At 37.4% G+C, this 17,402-nt stretch overlaps 1 protein-coding gene across 5 annotated transcripts in view; it reads left to right on the top strand.

Moving 5' to 3' along the window:
- The window catches only part of Zasp52 (Z band alternatively spliced PDZ-motif protein 52), a 420,823-nt gene that overhangs the window by 364,038 nt on the left and 39,383 nt on the right, over positions 1-17,402 (top strand). For all 5 annotated transcript variants that reach the window (XM_068225103.1, XM_068225099.1, XM_068225102.1 and 2 more), the window contains one exon: positions 157-235. In XM_068225103.1, coding sequence (XP_068081204.1) covers positions 157-235 — 79 coding nt within the window. The remainder of the gene's footprint in view (positions 1-156; positions 236-17,402) is intronic.

The raw sequence follows: 17,402 nt of genomic DNA, 5'->3' as shown, positions 1-17,402 counted from the left end.
CCAGTCTGTGACAAGATATAAGTTTAGTAGGCATGCAACATTTGTACAATGAAGAAAAGTGTGTTAATTTCATCAGAGAAGTAATTATATCATCATGTAGTGGAAATAAATTCTAAGTATTATGTTGACATTGAAATTTGTGGTTTCTTTCCACAGTCTCCCAGCAGCATTTCAGCACCAAAACCATTTAGTGTGCCAACTGCTCCCACAACAAGTCCAGCAAGGACTGCGCCAGGTGAGAATGACTTTTGCAAAGTGTTTGAACCCCAGGCCAAACAGGTCAGCACGTGAGATTTACCCTTCAGTCCATAGAAATGATACCCAACCATATTGTCCCACCTTCAAGTTTGGCATTAAGAAAACATCAACTGATAAAAAATAAACTGAAAGAAAATAATAGAAAACTGATGATCAAATTACACTTATATTTGTGTTTATTATTGTAGGAATTCATTTTTAAAACCATAATTAAATTTGAATTCATTTTCTTAATTGGTGCTGTCATTATAGTTACAAATTTTTAGTATCAAATTTGATCTGTGTCTCTATCACCTTTAATAACTAACAACAATTATTATTTTATAGGTAAATATATGGTATAACCACAGGACTACAGGTTCAGTTATTGGTGAAGATAAATAATCTGTTCACACCCAGAGGAAATGATTATTCATATGAGTATGGATCCAATTACTTTGTGTGATTAGTATTTTTGCATGGGTATGCCATATTCATTCTTGGATAATCAGGAAATTGGCTATTTAATATTAAATTCAGAGACAGTTGAAAAGCTTAAGATAAAATTACTATGGAGACAATAAATTAAGAAGCCAAGCAACATAAGGATCAGGGAAATTTTAACATTTGTGCAAATTTAAGTTTCATATCATTCAAGATGAAAATATACAAGAAATAAACTTAATTAAGAAAAATTTCTTTAGTGTATGAAACCATACTTACAGATATACTCTCCCTCACTCTTATAAATTGAAAAATATATGGTACACTCGGCTTCATGTACCTGTAGACGAGAAGAAATGAGAGTGAGACAGAGGGAGACATTATTACTGGAACTACTGTATTTATTCGCGTTTATCTCACACTTTGTTCCCTGAAAATTCAAGCTTAAGAATCAGGGTACGAGGTATATGCAGGAAGTTAGTTAACCAAACTTGACTGGAATTAAAATATTTTTTAAAAGTAATAAAGCCTTACAATTTTGCATAATAGATCACATTTTATTATGTTTCACAACATGTTATTGAATATTAAGGTCCAAAGTTTGTAGGATTCCATTCATAGCCGAATAAGTACCCATGTTTTCTTCACTTCCATTTCACTACACAGAAAAGAAGAAAAATATTAGGCCTATTACCAGCACTCATCATTTAATATGCATATTTTTTATTTACCGGTATACCTGAAACTATTTATTAAATATTGCAGTACTATAGGTACATTATACTCCATCACTTTAAATTTTTAGCCTATGGCCCAATTACCATGTTTCTCTGTAAATTGAATTGCTCAAATTTTAAAACTTGCTGTAAATTTTGAACATTTCTCCATAACTTACCTATGAGTGAAGTCATGCTGCAAAGCAAAATACAGTGTCATAATACACTAGACTTGATTTTATACCTTATATCTCGCACATACCATGTACAGGTATACTGAAATTACAACCAGTTCAACAGTGTCACATTCCATTTAGGTCATTAGGGCAGAAAATACTATAGGATCTGGAATTACCTACCTGCCTTTCAGCAAACAAGGGGACAGAGGTGCTGTGACTAAGATAAGGTGAGGATTACAGGAGACAGTTCGACCTCAAGCAGAGAGTAGGCATGCATGCTGCAGAGTGTGCTGGTTCTATTTATTCTGACACATGAAGGAAAACCGATGCGAGATATAAGCGGGGAGTATATTTCTCCCTCAATTCCATGTACAAAATTAGTGTGTGTTGTGTGATATACAAAATCGCAAGATATATGCGAGTAAATACAGTAGTAGTTTTCCTCTTCTGATGATCAATACAACCTTGATAGATTTATGCTCAGGAGCATGATGCATTTTAGTCACTCATTATTACAAACAATCAGAATCAGGTACAAAACTGCAAACCTGAATTGAAAAGAAATGGCTTATTGTGGAATTATCCATCCTTTCATCATCAACATACAAAATGTTTGAACTGTAACCATGGCTACTGTTTAGGAGATGTTACAGTTCTTAAGGAAGTTAATGCTTATGCAAGCTTGTTTTCTAGCCAAAAGTGTGTAGTTATTGTGCAGTAATGCTGGGCTTTATGTACCTTGTGCCACAAATACCCTGGCATTGTAAAGTTGTAAAGACATTCTTGGCCTTGTAGTTCACTCAATCTACACTACAAATGAGTTCCAAGTTAATTCCTGGGAGCAACACTAAATACTCTATCTCACTTGTTACCATGGTTAAGAATAATGGAAATATTTTCCTTCCACTTCTCTGAGGACCTTCTTGACCTGTTTGCAGGTAGCTCTTTGTAACAATCGAGTATGAAAAATAATTAACATGAAGATTAGCCACTGATTTAAAAATTCTTATACCTGATAATTTGACTCTCATGAGGGATTTTATCCATAGCATTTCATTTTTAATTTCAACTTCAGTTTTTTTCACATTATGCACAATACAATATTTAAAAAATACAAACATTTCAGTGAATCCCACATAAGCAAGCTTGTATATGAGCTTGTGTGCATCATATAAATTGGATCTTGGTGACATTAGTATCAGAAAACAGTAATTTGTAGAAAGAGAGAGATTTATTAAAGAAATAAATCATCTGTCCTCCAATGAGGGTGACCATTTGGATCCGGAATACAGTTTCAATTTAAATTCCAATGAAGTTTATCAATTTTATCGTTGAAGCTGTTGTCTTCTTTTTTTCCAGGGTTAGTGGGGGAGGAATGTCAATCACGTTCTCAGGTACAGATGGAAGTGAATGATTTGCAGAGAGTCCCTCAGTATCTGTATTACTATTTTTTCTAACTCGCAGAATGGAACTTTCAAGTTTTGTAGGAAGTTCAATGTCTGACTAGGGAGGGCACCTCTTGCTCTGAATAGCAGGCTTCTGACAATCCACCGGTCGATAGGTATTTTATACTTAGATGAAAGGTAAGGCAAGCATGGAACATAAATAGCTTGCTTTTCTAGGTCCACATCCCGAGCCTGATCCAGGTCCCTTTCAAAGCGAATGGTGGGATCTAAGACCATCGCTTTAATGTCCTCTCTGTTGATGGCTACAATGTCCGCCCTCCGATTAGAGTCATCGGTAGAGATGCAGTGAACCTCCTCGTGCACCTCCCATCCACGCTGTCTCAAGCCTTGAGCAATCGATGATCTTACATGGTGGTGGCGATGGTTGAGCATTAGTTCAGTGCTCCGGCAGAATCCCAGCACATGTCCAAGGGTTTCTGTCTCATTGCAGCCATTTTGGCGGCAACAGGTTGTGTTGAATGACCTATCGGGAACCGACCTGACTGCGGTGAGGTTGCATGTCATCTTCACTGTATTTATGTATTCAGAAGAGGACAGAGGTGATTTATGAGTCATCCAGGAGTTTGCTTTCAGGCAGTCTGAATATAACACTACTCCTTTGCCTTTATGTGGTAGCTGGCACCACGACTGAAAGGATCGATTTCTCATAATTTCACGTAGTTTTCTTCCTTCAAACTTTGGGGGAAGACTTTCTTTTTTTTAATGTCAAGTCTGTGGAATGCCATATCTTGTTCTTCAGGTAACTTCCTTACGTATGGTAGGTGAACGTCCTGAACATGGAGTAAGCGATTACAAATATTGTAATGCTGCATATTAGCTTCCCATTCTGCGCAAATTATTCCCATCCTTCTGACCTTTCTGGCACTATACAGCATCGAATTTGGAGTATCATCAGGCAGCATCATTATTTATTTTACAGAACTTCTTATAATTTTGTCCAGATCTTTAAGAAAAGTGTTTGGTTAAATGGTTAAAAAGTGGTTTATTACAAATATGAAGTATAAATATGCCACCCATTGTCATGAGTTATTTACATTAGTTTTCCTTTACCATTCAAATATATGCCAGAAGAACATAATAATGTTTTAAATGTACAAATTTTAGTTGGTTATGACAAACACTCCAACTCTGGTTCTCTTTCCTCCATATACTTTCCCCACATGCCTGACAACTGAGTCACCTATGACAAGAGCTTCAACCCCACCCTCATTAGATCCCCTTCACTCCTGGTCTCCCTTTATTTCCCTGATGCTTGCAGAACATACTTCCTCCTGCCCTTTCTCCCTTTCACTACCCTGTACAAATAAGTTAGGAGGTTTATTTGGAAGAGTTTTAAGAGTTGGAAGAGATAACATTTGGCAAGTTCAGTACAAATAGGAAAGGCTATTCCAGTGAAGCTCAACTTGTAGGATTCCAGAAAGATATAGCAGATTTTTAGATTCAGGAGGTCAAATGGACTGTATCATTATTGATGTATCCAAGGCTTTTGATAGGGTAGATCGTGGGAGGTTACTGACAAAAATGAGGGCAATTGGACTTGACAACAGAGTGGTGATGAATGGGTGGCTACATTTCTAAAAAATAGAGCTCAGAGAAGAGAGTAGGTGAAGCGTTATCTGATCCTGTAATGATTAAGAGGGTGGTCCCGCAGGGCAGTATTGTTGGACCTTTATGTTTTCTTATATATATAAATGATTTGAGTAAAGATCTGGAATCACAGATAAGGATACTTGTGGATGATGTTGTACTGTATAGAGTAGTAAATGAGTTGCAGGATTGTGAGCAACTGCAGGGGGACTTAAAAACAATGTAGTGAGATGGAGAGCAGGCAATGGTATGAATGTAAATGGGATGAAAAGTCAAGTTGTTTCACCAAGAAGAAAAGTCGTCTCAGTTTTAATTATTGTGTTGATGGGGTGATAGTACCTCATGGGAAACAATGTACTGAAAGTACCTAGGTGTTAATTTAAGGAATGATCTTCATTGGGGTAATCATATTAAGGAAGAAGTTAAGAAAGGTTGCAGATCTCTTCACATGATTATGAGAGAATTTAGAGGTTGTAGTAAGGATGTAAAAGAAAGGGTGTATTAGTCTCTGGTAAGACTGCAGTTAGAATATGGCTCCAGTGTATTTGACCCTCGCCAGGATTACTTGATACAAGAACTGGAAAAAAGTCAAAGGAAAGCAGCACAATTGGTTCTGGGTGATTTCTGACAAAGGACTAAAATGTTGCAAACTTTGGGCTGGGAAGACTTGGGAGTAAGGAGACGAGATGCTTGACTATATGGTATGTACAAGTAATCAATCTCATTGTTTATCCGTACTGAATTTCATATAAGTCTTAAAAATCACAAATATTTATTCAAATAATCCACCTCTTCAATACATGCAATGTTCTTATAATTAGGACTTAGTCCTTATGCCCCTAGTTGGGACATGTTTTGCCCTCTTGCTGAACATCATCAGCCAACATCACACCTCACGTTGTATGTTTCGAGCTGTCAGTGGTGAGTTGGCGTGGAATGACATAAGTAGAAGAATAAGCTTGAATGGAGCTTTTAAAAGTAGGAAAGATCATAATATGAAGATAAAGTTAAAATTCAAAATAATAAATTGGGGCAAATTTTTTTTTCTTTTGGTAGTGGCTGTATGTCACACAGGCACAAATAGGTCTTATGGCGATAATGGGATAGGAAAGGCCTAGGAGTTGGAAGGAAGCAACCATGGTCTTAATTAAAGTACAGCCGCAGCATTTTCTTGGTGTGAAAATGGGAAACCACGGAAAACTATCTTCAGGGCTGCCGACAGTGGGATTCAAACCCACTATCCCCCGGATGCAAGCTCATAGCTGTGCACCACTAACTGCACGGCCAACTTGCCCGGTAAATATTTGTTTATAGGAAGGGGAGTTACGGATTGGAATAACTTACCAAGGGAGATCCTCAATAAATTTCCAATTTCTTTGCAATAACTTATGAAAAAGAAAGGTAAACAACAGATAGGGAATCTGCCATGTGGGTGACTGCCCTAAATTCAGATTGATTGATTGATTGATTGATTGATTGATTGATTGATTGATTGATTGATTGATTGATTAATATACTCTCATGCTTTATTATATTTTATTTACTTAAAATTCGTACCTCATATCCCTAGGATGTTTTCAATATTGAGTTGCTTGCCTGAAGGGCATATTTAAATAAGTTACCGAAAGATTTTCTTTCCTTTACAATCCTATGCTGGGTATCTTACCCTGGAGTTGTCAGGTGCCTTTTCTCTGGTGTTACAGAGAATATTTTCAATTTAACTTTTGTATTGTGTCGGTAGATTCAGCCCAAACAAAGATTGCTCATCTGTTATGTCATGCAATGTCCAGTGGCAATGGTAAATATCATTTTGGTTCTCACTGCAAAATAAATTATTTCTGAAATGTAATTTTATGTGCCCAGTTGATAGAGTGGCCTCAAATTAGTCTAGTATGACACTGAGTTCAAGGATATTTATTAATGGTGACAGTACAACAATAGGAATAGTTAGTTCCCAGACCGGGAGAGTTAGCTGTGCAGTTAGAGACGCGCAGCTGTGAGCTTGCATCCGGGTGATAGTGGGTTCGAATCCCACTGTCGGCAGCCCTGAAGATGGTTATCCATGGTTTCCCATTTTCATACCAGGGAAATGCTGGGGCTGTACCTTAATTAAGGCCACAACCGCTTCCTTCCAACTCCTAGGCCTTTCCTATCCCATCGTCGCCATAAGACCTATCTGTGTCAGTGCGACGTAAACCCAATAGCAAAAGAAAAAAGTATTTCCCAGTAGTGACAGAGTGAGGCTGCTGTGTAACAGTAGTGTGGTGACAAGTCAGCATGCCACTATGCAGTGCAACCAGGGAAGTCGGACAAGAATGGAATAGCGAGGAAGTGTACTGATGTGAGAGTGTGAAAGAGGAGAAAGGCAATGTGGTATGGATCGTTCAGTGCGTCTGTTATTGTTCTCAGTAGTATTCAATATTGGTTGGACAGAAGCCATGTAAGCACAGCACTGATACAGTCTGGTATGGAACTGCTATCACAATGTTTTCACAAAACAGCTTGAACATACCATCCCTTTCTTCTTGACAGCATTCCAGCCTAGAATGGATGCCAGCTGTGGCATATTTTAGGTGTATGACCTATCACATACAGAGAAAGCCTGCCTGATACAGTTTTTCATTTTCTTATGGGTTTCACATGGTGCTGTGTAGACCCTATCCTTTATTGTCCCCAGCAGAGTTAGATCAGGTGACTTATGGTAGATGGCTACACATTGCCCATACCTCTGCCTATTGTTTTATTAGGAAAGAGATCTTTCGCTGCTTGGCCTGCAGTTACATTGCAATGGCAGGGTGCACCATAGTTCTTGCTTTGTTCTTAAATTCTCAAGTAAAATGGGTAGATCCTTCTGAAGAAAGTTGCTGTAGTTCTCCTGTTCGGCCTGCCTTCATAAAAGTGGGGACTGAAAACTCGCTTTCTGATAAGACTTCCCCAGTAATTCATGGTCCATTGGTGTTGATTGTCTTACTCATGCAGCCAGTGGGGGTTAATGGAGGCCCAGTAGTGGTCGCATTTATAATTCGGTTTGCCTGTGCTGTAAAATGTTGATTCATCCTTAAACAAGGTGTTTTTAAAAATGCTGATGGGCTGGTTCAATTTCCATTTGCAAAAGGTTAGCCAATTAGCCTTGTCCTCTTCCCAAAACTTATGGTTCCCATGCCTGTAGTACAGGCACATTTTTACTCTTTTAAAATATGATGAACCATGTTTTGTGATATGTTTAAGTTCCTAGCAACAACCCATGGGCTGCTGCGTGGGTCTCTGTCCACCATATGCAGTAAAATGGCCCGCGTGTATCACTGGGCTCAAATCACCAGTCTCTCAAACTCGTTTTACTACAGCCCAAAAAGTATCTGCATAAGGGTATTCTGGGTATCTTTCAGTATACACTTGAACCACCACCCTTGCAACTCCATTTGACATGCCTAAAACAAATTTAAGAAAACAAATCTTGACAGGAAGATCCACGACAAACTATTAAATAGTGCACTACCCAGTACATCTGGCTACCACGTGATAACATTGGTAACACTCATCCATAATCAGAAGCACGTCTCTTACTTCTATTGGTGTGTAGTACATGTTGTAACCTGAAGCATGGTACAAGGGAGACAACTGTATACAGGCTGGGTTGAGTGGCTCTAACGGTTGTGGTGCTGGCCTTTTGACCCCAACTTAGCAGGTTCGATCCTGGCTCAGTCCAGTGGTATTTGAAGGTGCTCAAATACATCAGCCTTATGTTGGTAGATTTACTGGCACATAAAAGAACTTCTTGTGGGACAAAATTTCGGCACTCAGCGTCTCCAAAAACCGTCAAAAATTATTTAGTGAGACGTAAAAACAATAACGTAATAATAGTAATTGTATACAGTACTCCGTATACTGGTCTTCGTGTCCCTGGGCCTTGTCGTACCAGTACACCTTACTTATGTCAACCTCACCTGACTTCCCTAATCTCACTGCTATGTGATATGCTGTGCTATCTCCACAGTACTGTGCCTCACACAGCTGCTACTGGAATTACTATGTATTTCCTCTTATTGTACCGTCACTGTCAATAAATATCCTTGAACAGAATTTTGCACTAGACTAATTTGAGGCTGCTTCATAGATACTGAGACTGTTATCCAAATCATCATTAGCATAGGTTATTTGTTTTATTGCATGACCAAAAAATTCAATCAGGAAGATACCAAAGATCAAGTTGTGGGAACTTTAGAAAACGGACAAAGTCAACTATCAGGACTGGATAAGAGGTCATTTGCCAAGGGACAAAGTGAAGACTGGAGATGAAGAATGAGCCAGACTGAAAATTATCTTGGTAAAAGAACAAATTGAAGTCTGTGTGAAAGTAATAATAATAATGTCATTGGGCACATAAAATTACACTTTAAACAACATTTCATTTGCAGTAAGAACCAAAAAGATATCCGTTGAAACCAGACGTCGCATCATGTACCCAATGAGCAGTCTTTGTTTGGGCTGTTCTGCTTACATATTACAAAAACAAAACTTTGTTTTTTCCGACACGCCACAGAAAAGGCGTCTGAGCAAAATAACATTTTAAGAAATAGTGATGAAAAATAGTTATTTACATGATAAAACAGCATAACAGGTCATACTTATTATACAGAGGACATAATTTATTTTACTTTGTATGACCTGGGTACTAAAGCAGTAATCATTGTTTGGAAGTGAAGTTATTTTTATAGGACTGATAGTAGGTACTTTTAATAGCCTGCAGCTTCAATGCATCAAAAAATGCAGTAATATAGCTTAAAAACTGCTATTTGTATAAAATAATGTATTCAGATTTCATAAAGAAAAGCTATATAAGTTTTTATAGTCTTGAGTTATTTAGAATTCCATACAGGTTTTAAGGTGTTTGAAGTAAGAAATTGACATCATAAGACAGTCTCTCTCATAGATTATAAATGATATTGTTAGATAATTAAAATCAGGAAAGGTTCAAAAATGTAGATCTAGGATAGTGTAAATAAAAGAACATAAGTGTCATAACAATCCCTAATGTCACATAAGATATAAGGTTCAACCCAGTTTTATTTTAGGCAGACTGAAGGTTTACTATTGTTTCAGAGTGTTTTTTGCTTATTATGGTTGCTTAACCAATTCACTGCTAATTTTTTCTACTTATTTTAAATAGCTTTATGTAATGTTAAAGCCATTAAAAAGTCTATATTCCTTTACTTTTTGTACTAATTATATAATTCATTGCTTATTTTATTGTTTTCTTTCTATTTAGTTTATCAGTTGATGTTACTTTATCATTATTAAAATCTTACTCTTATTGTAGCATAGCACAGCAAACACAACTTTATCACTGTGTGGAAATATATATCTTCACTCAAAACTATTATAATTTGGATGTATTCTGTTAATTTTACAATATTGGAAATTAAAACTGAGAAAAATGTGTACTTTTGTTTGTTAGTTAAAGCAGTGATGAAGTAAAAGTAAAATTCAGTATTTTATGACTGTGCTATTGCTAGAACTGTGATAAATAAGCAAGGTAATACATTATATGATTTTATTTCTCATCGTAATTTAGACTGATGCAACCAGATGAAGTTATTGCAAGTGCAATCAGTCACAGTTGATGTCTGGGTACAGTTCTGTGAGGAGTTATCAAAACCTTATAAAAATGAAGCTTCATGAACTTACTTATCATAATTAACTTTAATTGAATCCATCATGAGGCAAAATAGTATTAAAAAAATAATTAACTTACTCCAGTTGTAATCCTTTCTTAAACTCACCATTGTTCAGTTAAGCACTAGGAGAATAATACCTTCACTCAACACATAAAGAAAACTTCTGCTAATAAACTGTCATAAACTGTATATGGTTTTCATAATATTATGATCTTGTTAAGACATTGATTTCAATATTCAGGTTATTACTCAACACTGAAACCTCTTAGCAGTGTTAAAGGTAAAAGAATACTATACAGCTATCTTATTAATATTCTCACAGTTTGTTACTTCTATGTAAGTGTCATTGATCTATGTTTTACACTAGCATCAATTAGGCTTCATGTAATTTTATTAATAGCTTTATGTTCTAAACACATAGGTAGAATGCCACTTACGAGCATGGCTCATTTTCAGGTTCAACTTTGAGAGCTGCTTTTAAAACCCTTTATTGTAACTTTCAGTGAACATATTCAAGATAAAAATAACAATTTTAAAAGACATATGTTATTAATAATACACCTCGAGTCACTCCTTTGTCATCCAAGCATGCATACATGGATGTATGCAAGTTAAATGTTTGCCTTTTATGCTCAAGATTGTGGGATCATACTGTGGTGAAGTCAGTTGGCATTTAAAGGTGCTTCTGCCCCTGCTTATTACAAGAGGACCATGTCAGCAGATTTACTAGCACATAAATAACCCCTTTTCTAGTCTTAATTACAGTATTTTAGCATATCTAAAATCTCTGACAATTGATAGGATATAATAGGCTACATAGGCCTACAGGATTATTGTAATTTTCTTCTTCTTCTACCACTCTTTCCCATGCCCTGATAAGGTTAGGGGTGTAATGTGCAATTATAACTTATATAATAACACATCTGTTATTCCTAATCACTTCATTTGGTTGATGAGATAAACTCTTGTTTTAAAAAGGAGTTAGGTATTCTTCATTAACATTAAAACAAAATTTCATCCTAAGGATATTATCCAACTTATTTCTGGAGTATAGCCTAGCCTAAATGGTCAATTTTAAACTCAGAAGTAATTTTAAAGCTATTATGTGCATATTTACTGCTGCATAATTTTATAATTAACTGCAAATGAATTCAGTAGTGACAATACATTTTACTGTGGTATATGTTTCTTAATAATTGTCCGACTCGTTGGCTGAATGGTCAGCGTACTGGCCTTCGGTTCTGAGGGTCCCGGGTTCGATTCCCGGCCGGGTCGGGGATTTTAATCGCTTCTGATTAATTCTTCTGGCTCGGGGACTGGGTGTATATGTCCGTCCCAACACTCTCCTCATCATATTCAGACAACACACTACACTACCAACCACCACAGAAACACGCAATAGTGCTTACATCCCTCCATAGAGGGTTGGCGTCAGGAAGGGCATCCGGCCGTAAAACAGGGCCAAATCCACATGTGCGACGCAGTTCGCACCCGCGACCCCACAGGTGTGGGAAAAGCGGCAGGAAAAGAAGAAGAAGAAGATATGTTTCTTAATAATTGACTGTAATGAAAGAATAAATTATCAAAAACAGTTACAGTATCAAATAAATCAAAATAACAAGATGCTCCAGTATTTCTGCAAAAATAAATATTACAAGAAAATTTGGTCACCCTACCATAGACCCTACCATAGTAGGTACACAATTTCTCATTGATATTACCATAACCTTTGAAGTTCCAAAATCAAATAAATTATTAATTGCATTGAACACCTATCCATGCTTAACATAACCATTTGCTAACCTTTGGAAAAGTCTGAATGTACAGTAATTGAAAATATAGTATTAAAATAATTATCAGCCTTTGTAAATTATCTTACTGCAGTACCAGTACCTAACACAGTGTAAGTTTTTTAATTAAGCTTTAAGAATATGAAGTATCATATTCTTTGTGCTAATAACTAACACTCCTCATAGAAATCACACCACTTGATTGAACCTTGATGCAATTAGTAGCTGAAGATGGACACTGTAGGAATAAGAAAACGAAGAGATAGATTTTGAACATATCTCTTTCCTGACAGGTCTAGTTGGATTTCTCATCTGTTAATGTGTCAGGGAGTCTGATGCATACCATTCAATTAACTGAGGTTTGTAGGGTAAAATACAGTTTAGGATAACCTAGAAAACTCACATTACATGTACGTTATTATTTCTGCATGCTGGTTTGTGCTGAGTAATTCTATTCCTATTATGCACAGTTTTGCTTACTTTTAATCTAACGGCAATTGTCATAATCACTGTGTCACCACCATTACCTTATTGTTACAATGAAAGGCACTTTGAAGTGCCCAGAAGTTAAACTGTGACCTTGTTCTTGCTTTAGGCTTCTCTTCTTTCATGACAATAAAAATAATCAATCAAGCTCATTTATATTAGCATACTCTGCACATGGTTATGAGGGTGTTTAGGGGTTGTAGTAAGGATGTAAAGGAGAGGGCATATAAGTCTCTGTCCAGTGTATGGGACCCTCACCAGGATTACCTGATTCAAGAACTGGAAAAAATCCAAAGAAAAGCAGCCCGATTTGTTCTGGGTGATTTCTGACAAAAGAGTAGCGTTACAAAAATGTTGCAAAGTTTGGGCTGGGAAGAATTGGGAGAAAGAAGACGAGCTGCTCGACTAAGTGGTATGTTCCGAGCTGTCAGCGGAGAGATGACATGGAATGATTAATAGATGAATAAGTATGAGTGGCGTTATAAAAGTAGGAAAGATCACAATAAGAAAATAAAGTTGGATTTCAAGAGGACAAACTGGGGCAAATATTCATTTATAGGAAGGGGAGTTAGGGATTGGAATAACTTACCAAGGGAGATGTTCAATAAATTTCCAATTTCTTTGAAATCATTTAGGAAAAGGTTAGGAAAACAACAGATAGGGAATCTGCCACCTGGGCGACTGCCCTAAATGCAGATTAGTATTGATTGACTGATTGAATAAAAGTTATTACGGTAAATCCTAAAATAACAAAGAGAATAAAACTTGGTCATATAAGAGGATGACAAATGGAAAGGATTTATTCTGAGATTAAATTCTTACTGAAGTTGGTTGGTAGATGCAGGTGGGTCTCGGCCCGCAAGTGGCCACAGCTGGTCCGTGGTCCAAGAGCTCTGCACTCTGACCGGCCAACCGAGCAGAGGAGGTGTGGCCACAGCTCTACCGTGGCTCTGTACCTCTGTATTCGGGAGACAGGAAAGGGCTGGACTTAACGGCTGGTCTCCACCGTCGGCTGTCTTGAGAATGGTTTCCCGTGGTTTTCCATTCTCCTGCACTAAGGCGAATGCCAGGACAGTTCCTGGTACAGGCCACGGGTACCAACCCCCTCACCTTCTCCGAGCGTCTCTTTCACCGTAATGAATCTCCTGGCCTGAGAGACGGCGTTTTTGTTTGAGATGCCCGTTTCGCCCTTCAGGGGAGGAATGAAAACATTTTAGTATTAGTTACTGAAGTTTTTCTATATCTGTAGATCACATGGTAACAGTAGCAGTACTATCCAGTAAATAATGTTCACTGCAGTGCTGTCTGTGATCACTTTGATTTTCTCCTGGTTTCTTCCACTCTAGGCCAATTTTTGTATCGTTCTTCATTCTAGCCCATGGAGTCATTTTAGCTTCAAACACACCAGCACAGGCTCTCAGTACCATTGTCTATCAATACATACCATTAAGAACTGTTAAGTATGTTGTTATTATTCCCTAAAACAAGCTACATCAATAACTTGACTGAAATACAAATTTTTCAAAACTTATCTCCATGGTTGGAAAGTAATTCCATAGAAAATATACTTTTTTTTTTCCTAGTTGCTTTACGTCGCACCGACACAGATAGGTCTTATGGCAACAATGGGATAAGGAAGGGCTAGGAGTGGGAAGGAAGCGGCCGTGGCCTTAATTAAGGTACAGCCCTAGCATTTGCCTGGTGTGAAAATGGGAAACCACGGAAAACCATTTTCATGGCTGCCGACAGTGGGGTTTAAACCTACTATCTCCCGAATACTGGAAAATATACTTTTATAAAAGTAGTAGGCTATAATGGTAATCCTTAACCTGAGAAAGTACCAAAGATTTCTTTTTTTTAATGTAAATAAGTCAGTATGGTACCATAAGTCATTTGCAACATTAAGAAGTTACATGTAACTGTTTTTTTGTCCACAGTATAATAGAAAACAATAACTTTCCCAGTGGGTTTGGGACTGTTGACTGAGCACCCAGGCTCAATGTAGGACCTAGTCGCAGGTTCAAGACTAGGTGCCTACCCTGCAACCGCGCACTTGTCCTAGAGAAAGTTCCCACCAGTCATCATGGTTCAAACTTGGGACACTCAAGTTAGGAGTTGAGTGGCTGCATATGCCGCACATTAAAATATTTTTTTTTTTTTTTTTTTTACAAGCTGCTTTATGTCGCACCAACACAGATAGGTTTTATGGCTACAATGGGTTAGGAAAGGGCTAGGAGTGGGAAAGAAATTGCTGTGGCCTTCATTAAGGTACAGCCTGAGCATTTGGCTGGTGTGAAAATGGGAAACCATGGAAAACCATCTTCAGGGTTGCCAACAGTGGGGTTCAAACCCATTATCTCCCAGATGTAAGCTCACAGCTGCACACCCCTAACCGCACGGCCAACTCACCTGGTGTGCCCCCAAAAAAAATCATTAATTGAAGATACATAAAAGTAAATTCTTGCTATGTCACTGTGGATGGTCAAAGAGAATAATCAGTTGTTATGGCTTTCAATGATAAGAGTATAGCTTACATTTACTATCTTACACGGCTATTAGGGAAAACATACAATACCTTACCAACAGGAAATTGCAATTCTTCCCATGTGATTCCCCTATACTTTCATTGTATTTTCTACAATTCAACTTTAGGATCACCTGAACATCGAAGGTCATCAAACATTTCACCTTAGAGAGTATTTTTAATGTGTTGGTGTATCTTATTAGATATGCTGAAAATTTCCAATTATTCAAGCCCTAAATGGTTGATGAATGAACATATGGTCATCTGATTGTACAGTTCATTATCTGAATTCTTTGTTTACTGGTAACGAATGATAAAATAAAATAATTTAGTAACAGTGGTGAAACGTTGGCCTCTATTTCCCAAGGTCACAAATTCAAACCTAGCAGAGGTAATCTGATTTTTGAAGAGTGGAAAAGTCCATTCGGCAAGAAATTATGATGTCAGCATGGAAAAGGTTTCTCTCGACACTTTTGATGTTTATCTGACACAATTAATTAAGACTTTCAACACTACCATATTTTAACATGGACCCTGGCATGAACTGGGTCTTTTTCTTGAATATGTATACATCATTACACAACAGTGAAACACAGTACACCGGGCGAGTTGGCCGTGCGGTTAGGGGCACGCGGCTGTGAGCTTGCGTCCGGGAGATAGTGGGCTCGAATCCCACTATCGGCAGCCCTGAAGATGGTTTTCCGTGGTTTCCCATTTTCACACCAGGCAAATGCTAGGGCTGTACCTTAATTAAGGCCACAGCCACTTCCTTCCAACTCCTAGGCCTTTCCTATAAGACCTATCTGTGTCAGTGCGACGTAAAGCCACAAGCAAAAAAAAAAAAAAAAAAAAAAAAGAAACATAGTACATACCTGATTTTTGTATCATATGAAGATGCCAGCCATCCAAAATGAAGATGTTAATCAGGAAGTATTTGTCTAAAGTAATTTGATTATACTAGTCTTGAAACACATAAAAAATGTACGAGAATAATCTCTTACATTCAAGTTTTACCAATAAGACTCCTCAAACAATAAAAATGAATTCTTTAATGTGGCTACTTAAGACACAAATAAACACAAGTACATTTGATATACAAAATGTACCTATTTAGGGAAAGTTTGTTTTAGTATAGTAGCCCTGAAAACATTGGGCTATGCACAGTCCAACCTTGCACTCCTTGTGCCATCATCTACAGTACTTTCTTTTCATGGTACAAGTGAATCATCAGCCTGCATCTCTTCAGCTAAATGAAAAAATAAATCCAACATTTCAGGAGAGGTGAAGTATTTCTGTCGTTTGTATTCAGAGTAAAATAACATAGCTAAAAAAACTTGCACTCGATAGTGACATAACAAATAAAAATCTTGCCCGAACTATCACTTGATATGTTATCTGGGTCATGAGCAGAGTATTCATCACTGTCATCTATTTCTGAACCCACTTCTCCTGATGAAACATCCAGGATATCATTATCATTGAGCTGGCATGACGACATGTTCGTACAGTAACACAATTGAGAGCACGACATATTTGGCGCGCTCAGCACTCGGCACATCAAGTGATTTGGTAGAGGTCACGACAAGGAGAAACTACCCTTTTTATTGTTTGGGTTTGAATTTCCCCATAACTTCTGCATTTTAGCGGACTCTAGATAAACTACTACCTCTAAGCAAGGGATGGGAACCATATGGGTTATATGCAGCTGCCTATAAAGATCCGTGAAAATCACGCCCGTAAGGTATACGGGCGCCGTCCACAACCAGAAAAGCAGTGCGCCCATATCCCATACAGGCATAGTGTTGAAAGTGTTAAAAACTCAGATGGAGATCACCCAACAGAGATATATCTCTCTGTCATATGGTAGAGTAATATAGAATATCAAAATTGGACTCCAGACAGCCTAAATGGCATCAAATCTGAATGCCTGTACATGGTAGCTGGGGCATTATTAAATAATGATATTAAATATTGTTAAATAACAATAATAATAATAATAATAATAATAATAATAATAATAATAATAATAATAATAATAATAATAATAATAATAATAATGTAATGTAAATCCATATTCTCATCCCGAGGTGGTGTAGCTCTTTTCAGGCGCACCCCCCAATGGAGGAGAGCTGTATGCATCATTTTAACCACATATAGGCCTCCTGCCATTCTTAAATTTCTGGCAGTTTCGGGAATCAAACCCGGTCCCCCCGAAGACGGCAGCTAATTGTGCTAACTCTTATGCTTCGGAGGCAAAAATTATAATAATTCATTCATTCAACTTTGCTGATCGGCCAA

The sequence above is a fragment of the Anabrus simplex genome, chromosome 1, assembly GCF_040414725.1.
Source record: "Anabrus simplex isolate iqAnaSimp1 chromosome 1, ASM4041472v1, whole genome shotgun sequence".
In the NCBI taxonomy this organism is placed as follows: Eukaryota; Metazoa; Arthropoda; class Insecta; order Orthoptera; family Tettigoniidae; genus Anabrus; species Anabrus simplex.
The sequence above is the reverse complement of the archived record's forward strand: the minus strand, read 5'-3'. Positions and strand labels throughout refer to the sequence as shown.